We start from the raw sequence: 27,293 nt of genomic DNA, 5'->3' as shown, positions 1-27,293 counted from the left end.
ACTGGGGAGGCTGTGACCAATGCATTTCCCACCCTCGGCTCATACTCGAGTCAATAGGTTTTTCCAGTTTTTTGTGTTAAAATTAGGGGTCTCGGCTTTTACTCGGGTCAGCTATACTCGAGTATATACAGTATTTTCGTACCAGCTAGGTTTTTAATGGTGTAAGCGAAACATTCTTCTTTATTCTTTGGGTCAATAAGTTCACAGTGAAAACAAATCTAATTATTTTAATTATGTTTTTAAACATCAAAAAAATACCTTTGAGAAAATAAACCTGTAAAACTTTTTTATACTTCAATGAATGAAGCAGACAAAGTGTTATTTCTCACAAAACTAGCGGATGAATTGTATAACACACTCGAATTGGTCATAAAAGCAACCGGGATATTTGGAGTTTTTTTTCTTGTTATGGCATTTATTTTTATACTTTCAGGCATTTTGGGACATGGGATACCTAACATGTTTAAGGTATTGGGGCAGATTTACGTACCCGGCCCATTCGCGATCCAGCGGCGCGTTCTCTGCGCTGGATTCGGGTCCGTCCGGGATTTATGATGGTAGTACCTCCGCCGTCCACTAGGTGGTGCTGCGCTGAAGTCCGCTGGAATGCCTCGAAATACACCGGCCTCTCCTGGATGAAGGTGAGTGAAATTTTCGCGACACAATTTTTTTTTTAAATGCGGCGGTTTTTCCGAATCCGTCGGGTTTTCGTTCGGCCACACCCCCCGATTTCCGTCGCGTGCATGCCGGCGCCGATGCGCCACAATCCGATCGCGTGCGCCAAAATCCCGGGGCAATTCGGGTGCAATCGGCGCAAATCGGAAATATTCGGGTAACACGTCGGGAAAATGCGAATCGGGCCCTTAGTAAAGGACCCCCATTGTCTGTTTTTTATGTGCGTTCTAGAGAAATGGGGAGATGTTTTAACTTTTTAGTATTTTAAGCATTTTTTAGGTACTCTAGATCTACAATACAATATACTCTACTTATTAATACACTGGAGTACATATTGTGGATGGATTGACAGCCATGGAGCTTCTCAGGGCAACTGATCCGTGCCCCCAATAACATCATGATGGGGCATGAAGGTCTCGTAAAAAAATCATTTTCATACCAAGTAACTCTAGAAAGTTTTGAAGAAATAACTAAAAACAATGTTTAAGAGACCAGAAACATTTATTGTTGGATTTCAGACTTGTAACACTTCACATTAAATAAATAAATATATGTTCCTTTATCTGTCATTCACCCAAAAAGAAAAGGAGAGATGAGATTGACCCAAGGTAAGTAACAACATACTTGACCTACCACATTAAGTCCATGTGAGAACTTGTCTGCATTATAACATATATTCCTTCTGGATAGGCATCATCCTGGACTTTTACAGAAGGAGCTACTGTACATGGAAGGCTATGTCTAAGAATGGTGTTCAGGAGGTAGAAATCATTATGGGGTGATGGAATCAGGTACTGGTGGGTGGTGCACTGACAGAAGAGTCCCATGAAGACTCCTAAGCATTACCATCCCGAATGCTGATGACTGCCACCAGCCACATCACTTTTATCCGTGGTCTCAAATGTCCTTGTGTTATAGAAATTCTATCCAATGAAGAAAAGTCCAGTGCTCAGCGTATATTTCATTGAGTTTGGAGCTAATAGTTTCTATTCAAATATGTTGGCGACAGTCCTGTAAGAAGTACAGACAACGTGATTATACCAATAACATAGCCCTGACCAGAATGTGATAAAGTGTACCTACCATGATATTGTCTATATACAAAATCAGTACTAATGTGTGCTTTGTACCGTTTATCTATTGAGTTCCATTGAGATCTGGAAGGTCCTATTCACATGATGAGAAGCTGCACTGAATACACTACGCCTTAAAGTGCAACTCTTTTTATAATAAGATCCCTCACTCTCAAGCCCAGTCTGTGAATTTTAACTTTCTTTGTGTCTCAGATTTCTACTTTTTATTACATGCTCCACCATGTGAACAAAGCCAGACTAGTCACTGTATAGTCTTTGCACTGTTCATTGGATTTACATGTAGGAATTTTACTGGATTGGCTGCTACTTTACTTCATGACAAAGAAACACGGGACATGTATGCAGTATCAGAAAAATGCCATAACTCTGGAAAGAAAAGGGCAAGTATGGGCATTATTCTGTTTGATTTGAAAGGGGAATCACATATTACAATTTGGAAAAAAAATCATTATTAAAGCAGACTAAGGTTGCATTCACACTACCGTATAGGGGAACGTATGTTCCGCAAGCTTGCGGCTGTACATATGTCCCCCATAGACGGCAATGGCTGCACATGCGAAACCTTAGAGCTCCGTACACGGCAAAAAGATAGGGCATCTTTCCCTGTGTTACGGCAGGCTCAGAATTGGCTCAGTCATGTGAATATAGCCTAAAAGCCTCTACAGTTCTGAAGTGGTTAATTTACTTGGGGATAATTTAGGTCATTGAAGGACCTGCTCTATGCCTTTACCTATGTAATCTACCTGTGTAGATATTAATATAGGAAGAACATACTCCATTTGATTACTATTAACTGTGAAATATATATGAAATAATAGTCACTTACTGATACAGTGCTCCTGAGAGTTCATCTATGTAGCTCCCTGGAAAATAATACAACCATAAATATTACATAGTATAACATATATACATGTTCCCTCAACATAGGAAGTCTCATTTACATGACTAGAATACTAACAGCCAAATGAATTTGCACCACAGTTGAATCAATTGTAATATTAATAAAGTATTTGTTTGCTTTATTTAGTGCCATCTTACCAAGGTATTGGTCCTTAGACGCTTTGCAAAACACATTGTGCCATTTAGCCATCTGTAGAAGCCTAAGAGCTTTACAGCAAGTGACTGTGCATGTTTGGCCACCTCTCCAATCACAGCTCTGTTTCAGACAGACAGAGTCAGAGAGACAGACAGAGACAGACAGACAAACAGAGGCATAAAGACAAAGAGACAGACAGAGACAGACAGACTGAAACAGTCAGGGAGACAAAGAGACAGACAGATAGTTCTAAAGATAGGTAGACAGGTATAGAGATAGATAAATTTAAAAATAGAGAGGTAGATAGATAGATATAGAGATAGATACATACATACATAGATAGATTTAAAATATTTTTTGTTAACCCATTCTATTTTATTATAGCTGAGAGCAGGTATTATTTATCCAGGGCAATGCAGGGGGCTACGGTTAGTACTATGTACAAATTATGCCGCATTACAAAGCTGCAGCGCCACCTGCAGGCCCATTGCCTGCAACTCATGAGCAGCATAAGAAAAGAAAATCAGGATTTTTTTCATGAAGAGAAGGTGAAGGAGACTATTGCGTTAATGGATTTCATTTTCATATTTGACAAGTAATTAGAGAAATCTTATTAAAATAACGTCTGTTGAGCAGCAAAGTGGTAATTTCTGCCAATTCATGGGAAACATCTCAGTAGTTGTTTTCATGTGAGGATTGTGATAGTATTCCTGAGCATTTAGAGGCTGAAGACAGAACATTTTGTGATGAGTGATCGCCCTGCGGTATCTATAGTAGAGATGTTCTTACTGATAGAAATGGAGAAGCTGCAGTCAGCCGATAGTCTGATAGGAAGTTTCATTCCTTCTATCAAATAACAGCCTGATAACTGTACACAGGGCATTTTAAAATATACATCAGGTCACATTTCATCCAGTTAGTATGAATGTTTTCTACATCCGTCTTCCACATCAAAAATAGAAAATCTCCTTGCACCTTACACAGGCAGCTACAGTATACTGTGGAAAGCTAATCTATCCTTTTCATCTTTTTTTAGTCTCTGTAAAAATGTCCCCAAGGCTGGCTCTCCACCAAGGCTTTTGTGGCAGTTTACAGTAGTGTAGGGTATGTGCCGGTGTCCTGTGGATTTATTAACTCTTCAGTGTCTAGGTGTTATACATGCTGATGGGAACCACCATGTCATAACATGCTTCCCAACTTTGAGAAAAACACAGGAAGAACATAAACTATTATTATATATTTTTATGAATACAGGCGGTCCCCTACTTAAGAACACTCGACTTACATACGACCCCTACTTACAAACGGACCACTGGATATTGGTAATTTATTGTACTTTAGTCCTAGGCTACAATAATCAGCTGTAACAGTTATCAAAGATGTCTGTAATGAAGCTTTATTGTTAATCCTGATTCTAATGACAACCCAACATTTTTAACCCCTTAACGACTTGGCCTTTTTTAGTTTTTTTCACTTCCATTTTTCACTCCCCACCTTCAAAAATCTATAAGTTTTTTTATTTTTCCACATAAAGAGCTCTGTTATGGCTTATTTTCTGCGTAACAAATTGCACTTCGTAGTGACGGGATTCAATATTCCATGGCGCGTACTGGGAAGCGGGAAAAAAATTCCAAATGCAGTGAAAATGGTGAAAAAACACATTTGCGACGTTTTCTTGTGGGCTTGGATTTAACAGCTTTCACTGTGCGCCACAAATGACATGTCTACTTTATTCTTTGGGTCGGTACGATTAATGGGATACCAAATTTGTATAGGTTTTATAATCTTTTCATACATTTAAAAAAATTAAAACCTCCTGTACAAATTTTTTTTTTTGATTTTGCCATCTTCTGGCGGCAATAACTTTTTCATACTTTGGTGTACGGAGCTGTGGGTAGTGTCATTTTTTGCGACTTTTGATGGCGTTTTCATTGATATAATTTTTAGGACTGTGCGACCTTTTGATCACTTTTTATTCCTTTTTTTATATTTTCCAAAATGGCAAAAAAATGTCATTTTTGACTTTGGACGCTATTTTCCATTACAGGGTTAAACGCAGAGAAAAACCGTTATTATATTTTGATAGATCGGACATTTTCTGATGCGGCGATATCTAATGTGTTTATGATTTTTACTGTTTATTAATATTAATATCAGTTCTAGGGAAAGGGGGGTGATTTGAATTTTTAGGTTTTTTTATTATAATTTTTTTTTTTTTAACGTTTTTTTACTTTTACTTTTACTATTTTTCAGACTCCCTAGGGTACTTTAACCCTAGGTTGTCTGATCGATCCTACCATATACTGCCATACTGCAATATGGCAGTATATGGGGATTTTACTCCTCATTCATTACAATGTGCTGATAGCGGGTGAAAGCACCCGCGATCGGTGCTAGCAATATGCAGCAAAGTCTTACCGGCTATGGAGAGGGCTCGGCCCGCGAGCCCTCTCCATGCACCAGGACCCGGTCGGGAAGGGGTTAAAATCCAATTGTCACAGAGACCCAAAAAGTTCTGGCTGGGATTATAATGATAAAATATACAGTTCCGACTTACATACAAATTCAACTTAAGAACAAACCTACATACCCTATCTTGTATGTAACCCTGGGACTGCCTGTATAGGTGTTTAGCTACAAGTGCCAGCTACATATGCTCTAATGGACATTGCGACTGCCTGCTGTACTCTCCATATAAGTGCTTATATATACAAAGACCTTATATATAGTGTCAAGGGTGTGCAGAATGTGAGGTTGTAACCGGGCCCAAGTGGCTTTGGGGGGCAATAAGGTGTATCTTTCCCATTTGAGAAGACTATAAACATATAATTGGGGAGCCTGGCACATATTTAGCACTGGGGCCCAGCAGCTTCAAGTTATGCAGCTGTATAGTGCCACATGCCATACCATATACCCTTAATCACATAATCCTTTCTCAAGGTCCAGTCAGTTGGATGTCTTATGATTTAAAGGAAATGCAAGTTTTCAATGAAAGGGACTGAGATGTTTGGTATACAGGGAAAAGGCCACAGCACTATGGCCTCTTCAACGATCTTAACAGTGGGGGTACTAGGTCTCGGACCCCCTAATAGTAATGGCCTAATATGACCAGTTGCCGTTGGGGGTTTATGAATTAACTTATGTAATTTATATCTTGAATTTCCAGTATTTTGTATGTTTAATATTATTATAGACTCATATAAAGGAAGTCTGCACAGGGTGATAGATGGATGGGGCACATGGTGTCTAGTGATATACTTACCAGGCTTGCAAGCTGTTTCACATATAACTGGGCACACGTAGCAAAACTGGCAATACTAATAGAAATAGAAAAGTAGAAATTAGCTCTGTCATACTAACATTGACCAGCAGGTGGTGTCACAGGCTTTTCACTGTATTTTTCTGGACTCACCTCACAGTTTTTACAATGTTCACTCTTATCCTTTTCTGAACATGGGCATTTATCACAGTCTCCACAGTGCTGGGGGATAAAGCAAGAGCCTTATTATTTAAGGAACGCTTAATAACAATTGTGAAACGTAGACACATAGGGGCACATTTACTAAGGTCCTTGCGCCAGTTTTCTATCAGACTTTGCACGTTCTTTTCAGTGCAAAATGCTTGCACATGTATTTAAGAAGTGCCTGCGCTACATGTCTGTTTTGTGGCGCGACTGCGCTATTCTTCATGCAACACAAATTTCGACATTGAAGGGGCGTCCGGTGTTTAGTCGGACCGTGCGCCAGATTTAACAGTCCGACAGAAAGTTGTCATGGTAAAGGTGTACCAAAAAAAGTGGCGCACTCTGTCAGAGACAGCCTAAGACTTTGAAGGAATGAGAATTGCCCCTAACTTAGCTGTCATATAATTTATTTCCGGGCTTATCAAATATAAGTTGCAAAGACACAGAAAGGGGCATCTATTCATTTTGGCACAGGGTGGCTGGCGCTGGGATGTAAGTGTGTGGTGCAAGGAATTAATGAATTGTCGCTCAGACTACAGGGTGTAGAACTCCCTAGACCAGCTTTTAGCTGCTCTCTTTTTGCACCACAAATCGTGACAAAAAATGTGTTGGAAAAATAAAAGCCAGAAAACTGTGTAGCTTCACAAGCAGCGACAAAATTTTACAGATGTGATCACAGTGCTAGTTGCATGTCAAAATCATACTCAGGGTGAATGCGCTTCCAGCTTTTAACTGATCTACTTGTGTGGCAAAATGCGCCACGAAACCAGTAGGAAAAATAGAATCGCCAGAAAAGTGTCCGATTCACAAACAGCAACACAATTTTGCACACAAAAACAGAACAAGTCGTGAGTGTCGTAAACCACCAAAATTGGGTTCTGACACTTCATAAATGAGGCGCAGCAAGGGAAAAATAAAAAAATAAATGCGCCCCATTGTAGTACATAAATGTTTATAGTCACTTATCTCACGTATCAATATCGGTCATGTCAATTCTCATGAGATTACAGACTATAAAATGTTATCTCTTATTTTCACTATGCATTTCTGAGACACTATAGTTACATTTTTGCCAAACATTTATCACCTTTGGACATAACCGTTGCAAGGTAATATGTCCATAGTTTAGTGTTAGAAATTTCAAACAGGTGTGGAAGGGGGTGATGTGTCTCAAAAGGTTGCAGTTCTTACTCAGGGTGCTGTCACACAGTGCATTCTTGGACTGTTCTTGGTGCGCTTTTACATTTGCATGTTTAATATGCGTTTGGCTGGTTTGAATCCTGTATTAATATTTTCACAGCTGCTTAAACTTCCACAAATGAAGAAAAACATATTCAAACCAGTGAACCACATGTTAAAAATGCAAACTCATAAAACGCACCAAGATCTGACCATGAACGCACTGTATGACAGCACCCTTACAAGGGAGCAAAGTTGTTGGGGCTGAGGTTCCAAGACCTCAAGGTCCTCAGGAGGCACAAGTTTAAAAAAAACGGCTCCTACAGTAAAGATAAGTTACCTTGCAGAATGTGCAGTAGCGGCACAGTGACCCGGCTTTGTACTCCTCATCTTCATCGTCATCATCATCTTTAATTTTAAACAAAAGTATAATATTAATTGACATCTGTTTGTTGAGGTTTGATAGAATGCTCTAACAGTGGGTTTTGTGGGTTTTCCTGGACAGGCCTGTGTGCCCTGAAAGGGAATGCAAAGGTTAGGAGGCAAGTCTATTGGAGGTGTAGAAGGTACACCTCACCTCTTGTGATAGAGGGGGGTTAAAGACCCTTGCTACATAAGAAGACTCCAGAATTAAAATGATATACATAGTAAGGGGGGCTCTTTAACTACTTAATGGCCCACATTTACCAAAAACAGTGCAAACTGCACTATGTACAATTTGCCTGTGCAGTGTTCATTGGGCACCAGATTCTTGATTTGTGGCGCCCATTGTTCATAAATCTGGCGCATCTTTAACATAGGGCGTGCAACAAACTTCTGCACGGTCCAATTGAGCATCGGAATTTTGTCTTGTGTCAGGTATAGGGCAGCGTGCGCCACAACTGTGTCTTGGACACTTCTTGAATACCTGTGCAAACAGTTTGCACTGAAAAGAAAGATGCAAAATGTGGGCCAATATATTTAATATCCATAAAGACCATAGCAAAATATAAAACTTTGTAAGAATATATAAACTTACAGTTGATACACTACCAAATCCATACCTCCATTATTTGGACATTACTTGCCTTCGTGGGAAAACCCCTTTAACGCATCTAGCTCCTATGTGGTTATATAAGTGCAAAATCACAAAGAGATGATAAAAAGTTACATAGTGGACTGGAAAAAGACAAGTTCAAATAGTCACCACCTGTCCTCGGGCAATGCATTAACATATATGTTTGGTTGTTAATTGTCAGTGGGTTACAGATGTGATGCTTCCATTCTTCACAATGTATTGGAGACAGTAGGTAAATCTCTTCGGTTATATAGTTTATTGCACTGATCTGTAGCTCAGAGGGTACATACAATGGTGATAGCCCATGGGACTGCTTTCCATAAAGGTATATTAATAGAGGGAAATAGATTGTGAAATAATGTGGTCTCCAAACCCTCACTTTCAGAAAATGTCATGAGAATTAGATGAGGGGACCAGTATCTCAGAGGTGTACTAATGTCAAGCAGCAACTTAAAGCGGCTTGTTCTGTATGGCAATGCCTGGAACCATTGTCTAGTTATCTATATTGATGGATAGGGGAAACGGCTCCCATTAAAAACCCCACAGTTTGTTTACAAGAAATTTTTGATTTCCCAGTGAATATTTTAGCCTTCAATTAAAGCCAAACTTCACAGTTTTTCTGGTCTGTTCTGCAGTCCCAGGTTTGGGGAGCAATGCCTTGAGCTTCATCTCTAGAGTTGAATACAATGGTGATTATCATTGAGCCTTATTTGCTGTTGCGTGCAGTAAAGTCCTGCAGGCACAAGCTTGATGGTGCAGGAAAAGACAGAAGGAGAAGACTGCTATGGGGGAACGTATAAAGGTAAGTAGCTGATTTTTAATTATCCTTTTCACATCAAAAAGGAAAGAATGCGGATCCCAAAAAGGTGCCATTATAGATAAGGGAGCTATAGGAAAGGGGGCATTAATCACAGTGCTACAGAAAAGGTGGCATTATTAGTAAGGGGGTTCAAGAGGCAAGAGAAAAAGCTGAATTTTAAATGGGGTCCTATAGAAAAGTGGGCATTATAAGTAGGAGTATGGTGTGGGGACCAGGAAGGGGGCATTAAAAGTATTAAACAGGATTGAAAAAAACTGTGGAATGATTTAGGGCTGATTCTTCCTAAAAACAACAATTTACTTTTTTACAGGTAGTGTGTGGCAGTGTGAATTCCAAATTGTTAGCTGGACCAGTGGTAATTTTTTGTTGTTTTGGTGTATCTGATGAATTATGTTTTCTACTTTTATCTAATATATAAAGCTGTATGTATATGTGTGTATATCTATGGCCGCTAAAGGAATCTGCACCATTGCGTTAACAACATTCAAACTTCGCGTAGTGGCTCTCTGTGACTCCATGAACATCACAGACTAGATTTTGTATGGAAATTTTCACCATGCGCTTTCCAAACTACACTTATTAACCATCATATACTGGAGAAAGGAGCCATTGGCTGCTGGCTTCTATGGCAGTTAGAAGCTGAGCCGGGATTGGTTAACATTTTGCCAGCTTATGTATGAGGTAAGATCCATCGATAGGGATAGAGCCAAAGAGACAGGCAGGCAGAATGAATGAGAGACAGGCAGGGAGAGTGACTGACAGAGAGACTGGCAGGGAGAGTGAATGAGTGACAGAGAAACAGGCAGGGAGAGTGAGTGACAGAGAGACAGGCAGAGTGAATGGATGACAGAGAGACAGGCAGAGTGAATGGATGACAAAGAGACAGGTAAGTGAGTAAGTGACAGAGAGACAGGCACTAAGTGTGAGTGTGTGACAGAGAGACAGGCAGGGAGAGTGAGTGACAGACAGACAGGCAGGGAGAGTCAGAGAGTGACAGAGAGATTTACTTGAGAGATTTATTGATAGATTTACTTAATTTCTTTTTCTAATTACCATGTGCGCCACAACCAGACATAACCTAGTTGGCACATCCATAGCATATGCTGTCAACATGTCCAAGGGCATCGTATAAATTGCTATTTAGAATTTTGTCCTAAAGTAAAGTAATGTCTTAAGTGTTCACATTGCACTTGGTGACATTGAAATTACTTTGTTTTCGCTACAGGAGAAGAGCCTAAAGGCACAGATCAAACACATTTCTTGGTCATCTTGAGCTGTTTTACTGTCATTTAAAAGCAATGTAAACATCTTTTTAAACAATGACCTCCCGCAGTCATGCTACTTTCTGTCTATGGAGAGGTCTAAGGATAGGTTCACATGTATCAGATTTGTTGCTGAATATTCTGTATGTTTCCCATGGATTTAATTGGTTCAGGAAAAGCATGTACTGTACATTGACTTTTTTCAGACATTGGTCTACAAGATGGACCAATGTAGAGTATGGCCCTTTAAAAAAAATCATTCATTTCTATAGATGCATGTGTTGTCGGTGGTGAAAACGGGACAGCACACATCCATAATAAACAAATGCGTGAATAATGTTACATTGAAATGGCTATGATGGCCTGACTTCCTGGGTAAATTACCTTCATACTGATGTTGTTCCGAGTTTAGCTCATTAGACTGGCCAGGATTTTCAACTGCAATATGGACCATGTAATATTCATGCATTATAGCCATTTGAATATGGATTTAGAAAGCATGTATTAAAAGTGGTCATATTTTTGTAGGCAGTTGCTAACATCATTGTGAACACAATGGGGGATATTTATCAGGACCTCTGGGCACCGCCAGTGGCGCAGAGGCCCTGAAATAATCGCAAATGCTAGCTTATTGCTAGCTTTTGCGATTATTTTTCACAATTCGCCACCTTCATGCCAGTGGGGCGTGAAGGGGCGTGAAGGGGGGCGCGGCCGGCTGAGCGGGGGGCACAGCCGGACAGGAGTGGGTCGGCGCGGGGCGTTACTGTCCCCGCGCCTGCACACTCGCTGCTGCCGGCGACTTTTCATACGTGAAAAGTCGACGGTTGCGTCTTTTTCTACGCCAGGCCCTGCCTGGCGTAGGAAAGACGCTGCGCAACTGGCAGCCCGATACATCAAGAGGCGGAAGCCTCTTCATGTATCGGGCTGCGAATTTGCAGCGGCGGGGCTATCATACGCTGGCGCACGAGCGCCAGCGTATGATAAATATCCCCCAATATAATTAATGACAGTAGGCGCCCTATGAAAGATTTAGCATAAGAAAGTGAACTATTTGGGGTGGGGGAAGGGGTGTTAGTTTTGCACTAAGGGTGTAGTCACATTTGCTGCTTTGATTACGTTAAGAAGTGCTTTGATTCCACTAAGGATGCAGTCATACATACTTCTTTTATTCCGTCAAGAAATGCTTTGATTACATTATGGGTTCATTCACACATACTGATTTTATTCAGTTAAAAATTATGTCATTGGCATGTGCGGTCCATTCACACCCTGATGACCACAATAAAGCCTGTTGGAGCTGCAAAAATGGCCAGTAATAGGATCTACTCTAGAATATGCGCCCAGCAGCAGGGGAGTAACTACAGGGGTAGCAGTCAAAGAAGCTGCTATGGGGCCCACAGTGATAGGGGGCCCTGACACCATACCAGCCATTATATACGTATTATGATGCACATTGTATGGCATTAATATGGAAATAACAGTTCACACCATCCACACTACACAGCTCAACTGGCAGAACAAATACGAATATTGTGGGAGCAGAGCAGAAGGTCAGGACTAGAAATATCTCACCTCTACTTCCCCCATGTGGTCAGCAGCAACTTGGCCCAGGGATAAGCTGATTGCAGTGAGAATGGGGGAGATTTATAACGGGTGTATGATAAATCTCCTCCTACGAGTGTATGAGTGTTTAAATGTATGTGTATATGTGATGTGTAAATGCTCTATTTGTGTGTGTATGTGCTATATGTGTATGTATATGCTATCTGTATAGGCTGTATTTGTTTTTATGTATCCTGTATGTCTGTAAATGGTACTTTATGTATGTTTGTATATGCTGTATGTGTGTTTATATGTGATGTGTATATGCTTTATGTGTATGTATGTATGATGTGCATATCGTGTATGGTATGTATTTGCTGTATGTGTGTGTATATGGTGAAAGGTGTGTATATACTGTATGTGTGTGTTTATCTCCATTATGTCTCTATATGGTACTGTCTGTATATGCGTACATGCTATATGTGTGTATGTGCTCTGTTAATACTGTATACATGTGTATATATGGTGTATAAACTGTATGTATAATAATATGATGTATATGTATTAGATGTGTTTATTCTGTATCTTTGTATAATTAGTCTATACGGTATACTGTATGTATAAATGTGAGAGCATGAATGTCAGCACATGAGTTTAAATGTATGTATGTCTGTAGAAATATATAAATGTGTGTGTATTAGTGTAGAACTGCATGTGTGTGTATGTAAGTATATTAATGTGTGTTTGTTTCCTGGTGTATAAATGTTTTCTAAACATATGTGAGTTTACAGCTAATGTATGTGTATTTTGTAAGGATAAGGGAGGCTCCATTCAGAAGTTTGCTATGGGGCCTAGCCCCTACTAGTTCCCAGCAGTCAGCTCACACATGAGCCCTTGGATATATAGCCAAGTGTGTGAGCTAAAAGCATTTGTCTGAGGGCTAAACTGACAAATTCTATATTTGTCCGAGGGCTAAACTGACAAATTCTATATTCATGCACATGTAGCTTGATTCTGCATTCACATGAAAGCGCATAGGGGCATGTCATGGCCTTATCCCATATGTTTTTCTATACATTGTGATCGGTAACCAGCACCCGGTGTCTTGCATTTAGACAATACAAGACACTAGGTGCTGGTTACTGATCTTACGTGTTTCCTTAGCAATGCGTATTCGATTGGGCTGTGGCACGCCCCTGCACTTTTTGAATCTGTTTCTAAACAAAATCAAAGTCTAAACACTTGACAGCACCCTTAGTCAGAGGCTTAAATGGGTGCATTTCTATATTTTTAGTGTGTTTTTTAACATAACAAGCTCTAGGTGTGATGTCTTTTTTAACAGCTTTTTCCTATAGCCCCTCTATTAACAAAACAGGATGGTTAATGAAAATGATGTTTAAAGAACATATAAGGTTCAGAACATCCAAAGCATAATGCCTGTGGACCTGCTGACATTCAACACCAAACCCTGCCATTTATTCCCAAATACCAGAATAAGAATGGTTTTCTCCCTTTATTATCCTCTCTATACCAGCAGTTGATATCTGATATCTGATTGGAAGAGCTAGTCTATGGGGGTGCTGGGTGTTAGACCCTAGCAATCCTATCCTTGGGACAGATCAGCAATATTATCATTTGTCATCATTTACAATTGATTAAATATTAATTATTCTCTCAGCAGATGTTGGGGTTGTACAATGATAGGAAAAAAAATGAAGACATGACAGACACAAAGCAGTCGCCCAGACTTCATAGGTTGTTAAAGCATTTATTAAGTGGTAAGTGAGATCTGCTGGAGCAGCTGCATGGGGCCGCAACCACATTCCCACTTTATATAGCACATGAAACACAAGCTGCACCAGTGTTAACCCCTTCTCTGTCACCGAGTGCTGCAGATTAGAGAGCAGGTTTGAAATGGGCCATTATGCACGGCCCTCTAAGCTCTCAGAGGCAAAGTTTAACTCTTTCCTGTTGAATACACAAGACTTTTAAAACTCAAAGCCAAACATTGAATGGATGGGATCTGGCATTCTTTTTTCAGATTTAGAAATTAAAGGGATTGTATAAGATTTCAATAATCTTATTGTAGGGATTGCATATTTTCTACAGGAATAGCACTACCAATGTCTACAGGTTGTTTCTGGTACTGTAGCTCCTTCCCATTTATTTGTATAGGACAGAGCTGCAGCACGAGACACAGGCCATGCAAAAATAACAGGTTAAATAAAAACAGAAATTATGAAAAGTGTCTGAGAGCTGAACTCTTCTAGTTGCCCATGGCACCCTATCAGGTTTCAGCTTTTATTTTCCCACATATATTTATAAAATGAAAGCTGAGCTCTGATTGGTTTCCATCAGCAACTAGAACAGTTTTACATCAGACACTTATGATAAATCTGGGAAAACCTTTTACTAAAATCTGTCCCTTTTTGGATTATTTATACCAATAATGGTGGTGATGGGAGATTTATTGAAATGTATACATTTCACGGATACCAAGTAAACACGATAACAATCATATACTACACAGCCAGGTTTCTGTAGATTATATCCAACATCTGCCATTCAGAAAGTAGGATGAACTGGAATCTGTGTGCTCCTATTATAAGTGTACAAATGTTTAATAAGTGTATTAACATTGTCCAATAATGACATGTGGATGCTCAAACACTACAGTTTCCACCCCTTGTATATCAAAACAGAGTACTTAGCACACCTTCATTTTGCAGTGAAAATAGGTAATTTTTATTAATAAAATAAAATGTGTGATGTTTCGGCTAATCCCAGCCTTCATCAAACACATGAGGCAATAAGTTAGAGGTTCAGGCAAATAGCATATTATAAGCCCAAACCCCTTACTTATGGTCTAATGTATTTGATAAAGGCTGGGATTAGCCAAAATGTTAAATGTTTTCTTTGTCCCTTAATTAAAATTACCGATCTTCACTGCAAGGTGTGCTCAATACTCTGTTTTGATATTGGGTGATCCTGTTGGTTTCCTGAAGATAAGCAGCATCTGATGCCATTGATCCTACAATTACTATAGAAATAGCATGCTTACTCCTGGGATGATATTGGGACAAGTGAGACGAGATGCTGTTTAAGACTGACTCTTAGTAGATAGCTGATTAGGTGTATGACTATACCAGGCTTGTCTGTAAGCGGCAACAGGGGCAACCCCTTAAAGTATAAAGGAACAGTGAAAAGGAGATCCTATTCATCAAAAGTACATAACAGAGAACTGTCTGTTTTTGCACACATATCAGTAAATATAAAGACTATGGGTACATATATTAAAACTTTCTTTGTTACTGTTGGTGACTAATCTCAGTGCAGAACTATTTTCTGAAAATTGAAAATGTGATATGATTAGTGGCTATGGGTAATAGAGGTTTTCTATAAATATCCCCCTAAGCAGTTATCATGACAGTGTACTCTGATACAGAGCTGCTATGTACTGTAAGTCTTTCATCTTTATTTAAAGGGGGTTTCCAGCCAAAGAAATCAATAAAGTCAGATGGGGGAGGGAGGGATGGACAAACCCCATTCATTTCAAAGTGAGAAAGTCCCACCCCCATTCTTAGGAGTTAAGAATACTCAGAGATTTTCATTCATTTCAGTGAGGAGCAACTCTTTCTCAAAATTACACCTCATTTATATTACTGGTCCTAATATATAAGCTGCAGGGGGTGAGTGTCATTTAGTAGTTACACCCCTTGGTCCTGCTACTGGCCCCCTTCCTTCTTGCTGTTTGATTCCCATGTTATTAGCTGGAATATTCCTTTAAGTGAACATACAGTAGATTTTTTGACACACAACTTTTGTACATTATACACATAAAGCAAAACTGTATATAATTTATACATGATGTATGTATGGTCTGTTTAAGTAATAAGACAGTGACCTGCAACCCATAGGAAAACCACAACACCCACATGGCCCAACACTCACAGGTTGTAGATCACTGGCTAAGAAACTAGCTGCTTAATGTCATCAATCAGTGGAGAAACATTAAGAAATAGAAGTTAAAGCCATTTATTTGATTTATCTGACATCCTTTTCACTGCTTTGTTCCATAAAGGGTTACAGTAAACATTTAAGGTCATTAGTAATTTGTAAGCCGCCATTTGTAGTGTCCCAAAGTGAGCTGGTCCTCCAGTAGAACTTCAGTCCAGTCCATACCAATGTCCCAGTGATTTTTGCCATAAATAAAGCAACGAAGACATAGCAAACAGCGGCATAAGCTCAATGCTCAAAGCTCAATTTTTTTTAGGAATCTTGTTCATACTGGCAGCCATAGGTTATATAAAGCCTGTGAGCTAACGCTGCTAGCTGCTAACGAACATTTTACATACAAGGAATTTTTTCATGTAGAAAAATATTGATGATACATTTCCATAAGTGTGAATAATTAAACTTGAGATGATCCCTATTTATTTTCAAAATACTAGAAAGACTTTAGTCTTAGTTACCTTCATCATCATCATCATCATCATCATCGTCGTCGTCATCATCATCATCATCATCATCTTCCTTGTTTTTTTGTTTGTCATCATCTTCATCATCATCATCGTCATCATCATCGTCGTCATCATCATCATCGTCGTCATCATCTTCATCATCGTCGTCGTCGTCATCATCGTCATCCTCTTCCTGCTTTTTTACTATTTTATCATCGTCGTCATCATCGTCGTCATCATCGTCGTCATCATCGTCGTCATCATCGTCGTCATCATCGTCGTCATCGTCGGCATCATCGTCGTCATCATCGTCGTCATCATCGTCGTCATCATCATTGTCATCATCGTCGTCATCATCGTCGTCATCATCATCATCTTCTTTATCATTATTGTCATCGTCATCATCATCGTCGTCATCATCGTCGGCGTCGTCATCATCATCGTCGTCATCATCATCTTTGTCATCATCGTCGTCATCATCACCATCATCGTCGTCATCATCATCATCATCGTCATCGTCATCATCATCATCTTTGTCATCATCGTCATCATCATCATCGTCATCATCATCATCATCATCATCATCGTCGTCTTCATCTTTATTGTCTCCATCATCATCGTCATCATCATCATCTGCATCATTATCTACATGAGCATTGTCATTATTATCATCGTCACCATCATCATCATCTTTCACTGCACCTTGAGCCTGCCCTTGAACTCCAGGCAGTAAATTCACATGGAAGGAGCAAATAACTGTGACTAGCAGGCACAGCAGCCACACTTTCTGTGAGGCCATCTTAGCGTGAAGTAGAATTCAATTAATAAAGTCTTCTACCAGCAGAGTCCTTCCAGCACACAGAGGTGACAGCCAGATGAAGAAACTTTTCAGTAAGTTTAAAGAGTTCAATCCTAAGAAACAGTCTTCGTTCCTTAATAATCCAGTAAAAGGAAGATGTTGGGTGGGAGAAAAGAAGACGTCAGCACACAACAGCAAAACTGAAGAAGAAAAACCCTTGGGAAAAAGAGTCCAATGCTCACAGCAGGCGTGATTGATAGCAACAAATGCACATAGGGAACCTTCAGTCTCCCAGCCAATAGGTGCAGCTCTACAGTGCCGCTAATATAGAAAGAGATGATGGCACATATCCCTTCATGACCATATTTGTGATCCACCCTGTGCAAAAGGTCACAGAAGGCAGCACTCAGACATGTTACTGGTGCGGCTGACATGCCTAAGTTGTGTGGCTAAACTTAGTGCTTATCAAACTAATGCTGTGCATTCATAGAACTACTTTATTACTGTTGTCTCGTTACCTAAATAAAATTCTATCATTTCCACATGTACACCTTACCCAATGTATGTTACAGGAGTTGCATTGGTTTTTAAGAGCTTAAAATGAAGTTCCTCTCTATACAGTATACACTGTGTATTAGATATCCAAAGGTATATAGATATAAACTGGCATTGTGTGATCTCTATGGTCGTAGTAGTCTACTGTTACCTTTAAATATGTGAACGGTCATCCAGCAGCCAGGCAGGTATGTAGACAAATAGTTGAATAAAAAGTGGAAGTTTATTTCATCCTTTAAAAATAGTAATTAAAACGGTACCTTGGTGAAAAACTGACGCGTTTCGAACAAAATATAGTTCTTAATCTATATTTTGTTCGAAACGCGTCAGTTTTTCACCATGGTACCGTTTTAATTACTATTTTTAAAGGATGAAATAAACTTCCACTTTTTATTCAACTATTTGTCTACATACCTGCCTGGCTGCTGGATGACCGTTCACATTCTTCCTACAAGCACTGATCCGGCTCAGTTTTGTCCGTGCACCGGCGATCTACATACAACTGCATATAGTTGAGCTGAAAAAAACTTCTCTTTCTCATTACCTTTAAATATGCCTAGAATTTACATAATCTCCAAACTTTGGACAGAAATTACATCTTTCAGTCCCTGCCAGAAAATGCAGCGGAACAACATAATTGTGTATAAGTGTGGCCGGTACATCAGAACATGGTCTACACTAAAGTAAGAAGGTAAAAGAAAGAGTTCTCCATACCTAGGGAACACAAATACTACACGTGCCAGAGAACAGTGCACAACATGCAGAATACAACATAGCATAACAAAACTTCTGTATTCAAGAAAAAATGTACACTGATAAAGGGCAGATTTTGCAATAGCAGATCCTATGCACATGTGTTTGTCCCCAACAGCATACTGAGATGCAGGCTCACAAGGGCTGCTTGTGAACCCCTTCCTGCCAAGGCCCTTTTTTGATGTAGCCTTTTCATTTTTCAATCCCACATTCAACATTCTATAACTTTTTTATTTTTCCATGCAAAAAGCCGTATAGGGCTTGTCTTCTACCAATGTAACAAATTGCACTTCATAGTGACAGTATTCCTTACCGTGTATTGGGAAGTAAGAAAAAAATTCCAAATGCAGTGAAATTGTGGGCTTGGTTTTTACGGCTTTCGTTGTGTGCCGCAAATGACATTTTTTTTTATTCTTTAGGTTGGTATGGTCACAGGGATGCTAAATTTATATAGGTTGTAATGTGTTTTAATTTCGCCATCTTTAAGCGCTAATAACTTTTTTATACGTTGCTGTATGGTGCTGTGTGTAGTGTCATTTTTTTGAAAGATGAGATGGTGTTTTCATTGCTTCCATTTTTGGGACTGTACAGACTTTGATCCCTTTTTATAACATGTTTTATATGTTGCAAAATGGTACAAAAGTGGTGTCACTGGCATATTGTAGCTAAAGATATTGTAGCTGCCATATTGTAGCTTGGGTCTTACAAAGTTGGATCTTACACCTGTGATCGGTGCTAGCATATTGCAGAAAACACCCATCTTGTATGGAGAGGGCTCAGCGCAGCCAACATTTGACGTACTATTATATCGGTAAGGGGTTAAAATATGCTAGAAACTTTATCAGCATCGTTAGGTCAATAATAGAATTTACAGCTATGACAAAGAAGAGGACTTCTTTCTCTAAACTTCTGAAAGGGGCTCCCCTTACCCTTACAAAAAAGCCGATATCTGTACATTGACACATGTTTATATAATCTATCACATTTATCCACTCAAACACTTATATACACACATACATACAGTTCTACACTAATACACACACATTTATATATTCTTACAGACATACATACATTTATACACTCGTACACAAACAGTTATACACTCATGTGCTCACATTTACACTGATACAATGGGGAACATTTACTTACCCGTCCCGTTGACGCTGCTGATCCGTAATGTCCGATGAGGATTTGGAGCTGCTCACTAAGATTGTGCATCCAATTTCCTCCGTGTGTCGCTTCCCCACTCAGGTCCGCCGGAGTTCACCATCTTCTTCCCGGTTCATGTAAGTGCGTATCTTGAGACACAATTTTGAAAGTTAAATTCCGCGGTTTGTCTGAATCAGTTAGTCAATTTTGTTAGCACACTCTGCCATAAAGCCCTGACTGGTGGAGAGCTGGAGTCAGGGGTGCACCAACCATAAGGCGAGTTGAGCCTTTTGCCTTAGGCAGCACCACCTGCACCAAAAGTAAGGGAAGGCATCGGAAGCAGTCATCTACTACACAGTAAGACCTGACTCATGAAAATAGTGTCTCTTCACACCCGTTGTTAGCATGGCAGACACTGCATGTAGTACCCACTTACTTAAAAAATAACCTGATATATAACTGCTGGATGGGGGGGATGGGTCTATAGCTCGCATCAGGTAGCAATTAGTCTAGGTTCACCACTGGCTGGAGTCATTGCAGTTGACTTTGATCTCAGCATCAGATAGACTTCTCATCCTGTTCAGAAGAAGTACTATGCTTAGAGATTGGTTGGTCCATATTAGGTATTCCTTCCCTCAAGGTACTTGGCTAAAAATGTGTGATCCCTTTGGTAATCATTATTGTGGGCATTGTAATTATTGTAACCTCAATGGCCGACCAAACATAGTTAAATTTGGAGGCGCCAGGCATGTTGTACAGTCTTTTTATCACATGTCAGTCTGATTTTGTGGTGTACATTGTGTATTGCCCTTGTGGCAGATTTTACATTGGTAAGAACATTATGAATTTATTCTCTTGCTTTAGCGAATACCCGAGATCTATTACAAGGGGTAATGGCTGCCCCTGACTTTTTGAACATATACATTAATGTCATGGGTTAAATTTGTTCTTAGATTCTCAGGGATAGAAAGAGTTAACCCTAGTATGGCAGGAGGGGATTGATCTGGGTTTCTCCTGCAGTGGGAGAGTACATAAATTATGAAATTTGGAGCCTTGGGACCTCTAGGTTTAAACGATCACAATGAGTAAAATGTATTTCTTTGATATAATACGTATCATGATCATGGTAATGTTACCCTCGCTCCTTTGCATGTTTATATATGCATCAAAAAGAATTGTACCTATTACAGAGAGCTGTCTGAACTATCTGGTTAATAAGCTACTCTACAGCATTTATCCTTCCGACATTCTGCTGCCATTGTTATTAATGTATTTTCCTCCATTCATATATTTATGTATTTGTATCTGTTGTTTTTATTTGGATTTTATTTCTTTCGTTCCTTTAACTCCTTTGTGACCAAGCTCATTTGTGCCCTGATGACCAAGGCCTATTTTTCAAAACCAGCATGTGTCACTTTATCCGGTTATAACTTTAGAAGGCTTTAACTTACCCAGGTTGGTTTGAGTTTGTTTTTTCATGAAATTTTGTACTTAAAGTTAGTGGCAAATTGTGGTAGATATATTTAGCATTTATATATGAAAAAAGGTGAATTTGGTAAACATTTTGAAAAAATTAGCTATTTTCAAAATTCAAAATGTTCTGTTTTTCAAACTGATAGTCTTATTACCAAAATTAATTACTAACTAACTTTTACAATATCTCATCTTTGTGTTGGCATCATTTTATAAGTGTCCTTTTGTTTTATTACGACACTAGTAAGATCACAAATCAAACAGCATTCTCTCAAATTTTCAATAAAATTTTATAATCAATTATTTTAAGGGCCATTTGATTTTGGGGTTAATCTGACATTGAGCCCCTCACTTTTCTATTATACACATTCCTGTTAGCATTATGGCGGTTTATTGCATACAGCTTCACGTATGGAACATTGAGCTTTCACCAGAAATGTGCTGATATGAAAGTTGCGTTTTAGGCTGAAGACACAGGAAATGTGCTGTCTACTAGTAACTAGAGCCCAGTGTAAACTGTCAGCTTGGCATTCCTGGCCAGCGTGTGTGCTATAAATACTGCATGAAGCATAGCTGGAGCTCGGCAATAAGTGCAAAGAAGATGGGTCACAGAGGCTTTGCCAGGTTTTATGTTTCTGCTGCAAGCAGTGCTTGGTGCACATTGCTGTAGGGTGCTGACAGCTTTCATCTCAATATGCAGAAACCATTATTAGTTCACAGCTGAATCATAAGCACAACCCCCTCACTACACCTTCCACTTGTGATCCTGTAGGAAATATTTATGATCATAACTACAACTCTCATCCTGGTGGTGACATATGGATAATTAAGATCGCACTAAAGGCGCAGCAATGTTTTCCTCAATTAATGATGCTTACTCACGATTGTGATTAGTATGAGAAAAACCTTCAGTCATGTGAATCCCCCCAGTTCATGGAGTGTTTTTCTCGTGCACCCGCTCATGGGAAAGCTGCCTAAGTGTTCTAAGAGATCTTCAAAAATTGCAAACCCAAATGCGGCTTTGCTGATCTAAATGAGTTTAGTTACAACCATTGTGATCTTCCTAGTTCAGTGAAGACTCGGTCAGAAGCAGAGTAGGGAGCATTTAATGCTGCATAACAACTATGTCATTACACTTTGTGGAAAGTGGGATGACAACACCTATGGAAACAATAACCGCTGTCTTCAGTGGTTCGGATTTTATGCACTTATGAGCAGGGCCCTCATTCTTATTGTTTCATATGACCCTGTCATTGCTCTGTAATCACTTAAATTGTTTGTATATGCACCCCATGTAAATTGCTGAGTATGATGCTATTTAAATCTATGACACCAACTGAATACAGTGAGTGCAGCAGATGCTTCTAATGGTTATTGTAGTCTGTAATAAACATCCTTTTTTGTACTGTATTAACATACCACCCACAGTATTCACAGCAGGTCAAATGTCAGGTCGGAGGGGTAAAAGGGAGAGTGAGCACTGATATGAAACCCCCTCGCTGTCCCTCCCTATTTAGCCACGACCCTAAGTGATGGCCGCCAACTGGGCAACGTTCCCAACACTGAATAATGCTAGATCAGACCCTGTAACTTCAGATTTAGGGTTGGGCGCCATCTTCATTTTTATGTGAGATTGTGCAGTGAGATTTCTGTCACTGTCTTGTGCCTGTAGCCCCGCCCCCTACAGTGCCTGCATGGAGCTCACAGACACTGATTCAATTCATGACAGGAGATTGTGAGGAGAGACAAGCTGCAATATACAAGCTACAAGAAGATAAATGATCGAAGGGGAAGGGAGAGGCAGGCACATAGATGTGAGACTGAGAAAAGAGATGTAGCAGAGCTCTGTAATAGGCATCTAATGAATCTCATGCATCCCTGATCTGGCTCATCTGTCTTTCTATGTATCAGTGTGTTAGTACAATGTCTGAAGTCAGATGAAAGTGCATATACACCTTGCACCCTGATAATCTAACCACATTATCACCACACAGAACTAGATGGATCATGTGTCTGCTTAGAGAGTCCCCGCCCACACCCTGGGATTTTGCACTGAGCACCATAGAAAGTGATAGGAGCTAAAACAGCAATAAAACTGAGTAAAATTGTAAAGTAAGTTGTTAAAATGATCTTTATTGTGTTAACATCACTAGGGAATTGAAAGCAGAGAATTTTCTTTCGTGGGAAAACCCCTTTAAGGTTTCAACCCTCTCCTACCTCTTAGACCATCACTGCAAACAGGGAATTTAACAATTGTACATTTGAAAAACAACATTGACAGTGCCTTACATTTTGTGTCTTCCTCATTGACCAAATTGTATGTATGTAAATGTCCTTTCTTTTCAAAACATATTTTTACACTGTATTTTTAAGAGAAAGCAACATGTATTTTGAATGCTGCCTTGTGTCAGGCAAGACACCTCTTTGTGTTTTTTGTAATGTGTGTGTAGGTTTGGCTGGGAATGAATTAGGAAATTTACCAATTTACATCTATTTAAACATCTGCATCACTTTCTTAAAATGTAAAGTAAAGCCTGTGGTTCCGAAATGTCTTTTACCTCATCAGCTGTCATTCCTGTCCACAAAATGGCTGGAGATGGAGGTCCACGTGAACCTATAATGACCAATGTACTTTCCAGGACCGAAACTCCCATGAAGCAATAAGACTTACATGTACGTCGGGAAATGCGGTAGTTTGCCGCATCCCGATGTATATGTACATCTTAGCAATTGCCCGGGCTCAGAAGCAGAGCCTGTACAATTGCTGCAAGAGCCTGACAATACTCGTGATGCCGGCTATTTAACCTGTGCCGGAGGATGAAAAGTGAAAATCACCACGAAAAACACAAAAATAATTGATATTGCCGTGTCTGTAACAACGGGGGTCATTTACTAAAGGCCCGAATCGCGTTTTTCTGTCGGGTTACCCGAATTTTACCATTTTGCAACAATTTTCCCTGAATTGCCCCGGGTTTTTGGCGCACGCGATCGGATTGTGGCACATCGGCGCCAGCATGCACGCGACGGAAATGGGGGGGGGGGGGGGCGTGGCCGTAAGAAAATGGTCAGGAATAATCAGGAATGTAGCAAGCGGCAACAACAGGTAATTCACAGAATGTCATAAACGCTTTTTCAATAGCAACAAGGCACAAAGATCCACAGGGGAGCACAGTGGGATGGTGCAGAGGTCCTCATAAATATGCCCCAATATCCTAAATTTCAAGGTTATTGTATAGATCTATGTACAGTAAACATGTCCTAACATGAGTAAAAAACCAGTACAGGCGGTCCCCAGGTTACGTACGGCTGTGACTTATTGCTACAGAATTCACCACAAGACCACATCAGCTCCGAGCAGCACATCCCCTAAAAACACCACAATCACTTACAGTATAATATCACACAAATTAAATTTGTAGCCACTACCCACCTCACCCCCTTATTACATTCCATTTGCCTTTATCCACCACTACCTCCTTATTACCTACAAGTCGCCACCCCCTTATTATATTATACGAGCCATTATTTCATCCCAGTCACCTTATTACACACACAAGACATTTATCCCCCACCCGCCCTTATCACACACAGGTGATATTTCAAACCCCCCGCCCTTAGTACATACACAGGTGACATTTCATCTTCCCCCTTCCCGCGTCGATCTTTTCACGTGTAACTTGGGTTACTTTTTTAAATAAAGGAAAATCAATTTTCAACTCCACCGGAACCTGTGCTGGACTAAAGTTTTTTCCTTCCTTGGTACGAAGTCCGGAGTCTCGGGATCGTCCGTGCATGACAGGTGGAGGACAAGCCGGGAGTGGTGAGCTGAATTTACCTTTCTTCTACTCCCTCTGTATACAGCCAGCCACCCCTCCCCAGTATATAGCCAGCCAGCCTTTCCCCAGTATATAGCCTGCCTGCCCCCATAATATAGCCAGCCCCCTAGTATACAACCAGCCAGCCCCCTGTATATAGCTGGCCATTCCCCCTGTATATAGCCAGCCAGTCATCCCAGTATATAGCCAGCCTCCCCCTCTCCAGTATATAGCCAGCCTTTCCCCTGTATATAGCCTTCCTGTCCCCCCAGTATATAGCAGCCAGCCCCCCAGTATATAACCAGCTAACTCCCCAGTATACAACCAGCCAGCCCACCTGTATATAGATAGCCATTCCCCCTGTATATAGCCAGTCCCCCAGTATACAGCCAGGCAGTCCCCCCAGTATACAGCCGGCCAGTCCTTCCAGTATATATCCAGCCCCTCCCCAGTATATAGGCAGCCTGCTCCCTCAGTATACAGACAGCCAGCCCTCCAGTATATAGCCAACCTGCCCCCCTGTATGCAGCCAGCCCCCCATATGCAGCCAGCCTGCCTCCCCAGTATTCAGCCAGCCTCCCCCCCTGTATACAGCCAGCCTGCCCCCCTCAGTATATAGCCAGCCGCCCCTCCCCCCTGTATACTCATCACTCTGATGCTCCCCCGTAGCTCCGCTATTTGATGCAGTCAGTCCGGCTGGCTGTGACAGCTCCATCAAAAACCCCACCCACCCTTAGTACACAAACAGGCGACATTTCATCTCCCCCTTATTACGCATACATGTGACATTTCATCCCCCTCCACTATTATTACAAACAGCGGACATTTCACCCCCCTGTATACAGCCAGCCAGCCCCCCTGTATATTGCCAGACAGCCCCAGTATATTTTCAGCCAATCCCCTCAGTATACAGCAAGCCCCCCCAGTATACAGCCAGCTCTCTTTGAATACAGCCAGCCACCCCCTCCCCAGTAAATAGCCAGCCAGCCTTTCCCCAGTATATAGCCTGCCCCCGTTATATAGCCAGCCCCCAGTATATAACCAGCCAGTCCCCCAGTATACAACCCGCCAGTCCCCCCTGTAAATAGCTGCCCATTCCCCCTGTATATAGCCAGCCAGTCCTCCCAGTATATAGCCAGCCACCCCCTCCACAGTATATAGCCAGCCAGCCTTTCCCCAGTATATAGCCTTCCTGTCCCCCCAGTATATAGCCAGCCAGACCCCCCAGTATATAACCAGCTAACCCCCAGTATACAACCAGCCATCCCCCCTGTATATAGATAGCAATTCCCCCTGTATATAGCCTGTCCCCCAGTATACAGCCAGCCAGTCCCCCCAGTATACAGCCAGCCAGTCCCTCCAGTATATAGCCAGCCCCTTTCCCAGTATATAGGCAGCCTTCTCCCTCAGTATACAGGCAGCCATCCAGCCCCCAGTATACAGCCAGTCTGCCCCCCCCCCTCAGTATACAGCCAGCCGCCCCTCCCCCCTGTATACTCACCTTTCTGACGCTCCCCCGCAGCTCCGCTATTTGATGCAGTGAGTCCGGCCGGCAGTGTCCGGCTTCATTGCGTGATGAAACCAAGTTTTATTTATTTGTATCTGATGGAAACCATTATGTTCTTCAACAAACTGGGGAAAGACTGAACTGAAAATGCGTAAAGAAATCAGTGAAAGGGGATGAAGGAAATGTCAAGATTTAGGGAATATTTTCTGCAGCAGGAGTTGTACCTCTTACACAGCACAGTGAATGCAAGTGTATATCAGAGCCTTCTTCAAAAACATGGGGTTCCTTGCTTGAGTTCAACACTCAATCAGCCAAACACAATGGGGGGTCATTCATTAATGTGTTGCAGGTTCCGACAGTGCAGAGCTGGACAACACTAGTCCAGTGCTGCACCAGATTCATCATTGCTTTTAGTAGATCTAAGTATTGTGCCACAATTTGGCGCAACCTCCTAAACTTTTTGGCATACAGAATAATTTCAATATGACCACACCCCATTTCATGATGCCACATACCTTTTGTCGGACGAGTCAAAAAAAGGCCTAAAGATGGTCTAGAAGCCTTCTGGCACAGTAGCAATAATTAATTCTCCCCAGTGTAACTGGAATGATTTTAAAAATCTTTTTTTTTGCTGCAATATGATTGATTCCTGAT

The 27,293-nt window shown here is 40.7% G+C and overlaps 1 protein-coding gene across 1 annotated transcript; it reads right to left on the bottom strand.

The window, feature by feature from the left end:
- Positions 1 to 1,157: 1,157 nt before the first annotated feature.
- On the bottom strand, positions 1,158 to 17,701 carry LOC140063946 (uncharacterized). Its single transcript, XM_072110248.1, has 6 exons — positions 16,601 to 17,701; positions 7,788 to 7,855; positions 6,218 to 6,286; positions 6,068 to 6,122; positions 2,596 to 2,632; positions 1,158 to 1,686 (listed from the first exon to the last, which is right to left on the bottom strand). The coding sequence occupies exons 1-6, from the start codon at positions 17,385 to 17,387 to the stop codon at positions 1,662 to 1,664; spliced, it is 1,041 nt and encodes a 346-aa protein (XP_071966349.1). The 5' UTR covers positions 17,388 to 17,701; the 3' UTR covers positions 1,158 to 1,661.
- Between the last annotated feature and the right edge of the window lie 9,592 nt (positions 17,702 to 27,293).

Source organism: Engystomops pustulosus, chromosome 6 (genome assembly GCF_040894005.1).
Source record: "Engystomops pustulosus chromosome 6, aEngPut4.maternal, whole genome shotgun sequence".
Classification (NCBI taxonomy): domain Eukaryota; kingdom Metazoa; phylum Chordata; class Amphibia; order Anura; family Leptodactylidae; genus Engystomops; species Engystomops pustulosus.
The sequence above is the reverse complement of the archived record's forward strand: the minus strand, read 5'-3'. Positions and strand labels throughout refer to the sequence as shown.

What these genes read in the sequence shown, in the direction of transcription:
- LOC140063946 (XM_072110248.1), bottom strand. Translation starts at nt 17,387, where the DNA reads ATGGCCTCACAGAAAGTGTGGCTGCTGTGCCTGCTAGTCACAGTTATT. An exon ending in AACATTGTAAAAACTGTGAG is followed by an intron (nt 6,123 to 6,217) that starts GTGAGTCCAGAA and finishes TATTTCTATTAG; the next exon opens with TATTGCCAGTTTTGCTACGT. An exon ending in CTCTCAGGAGCACTGTATCA is followed by an intron (nt 1,687 to 2,595) that starts GTAAGTGACTAT and finishes TACTTCTTACAG; the next exon opens with GACTGTCGCCAACATATTTG.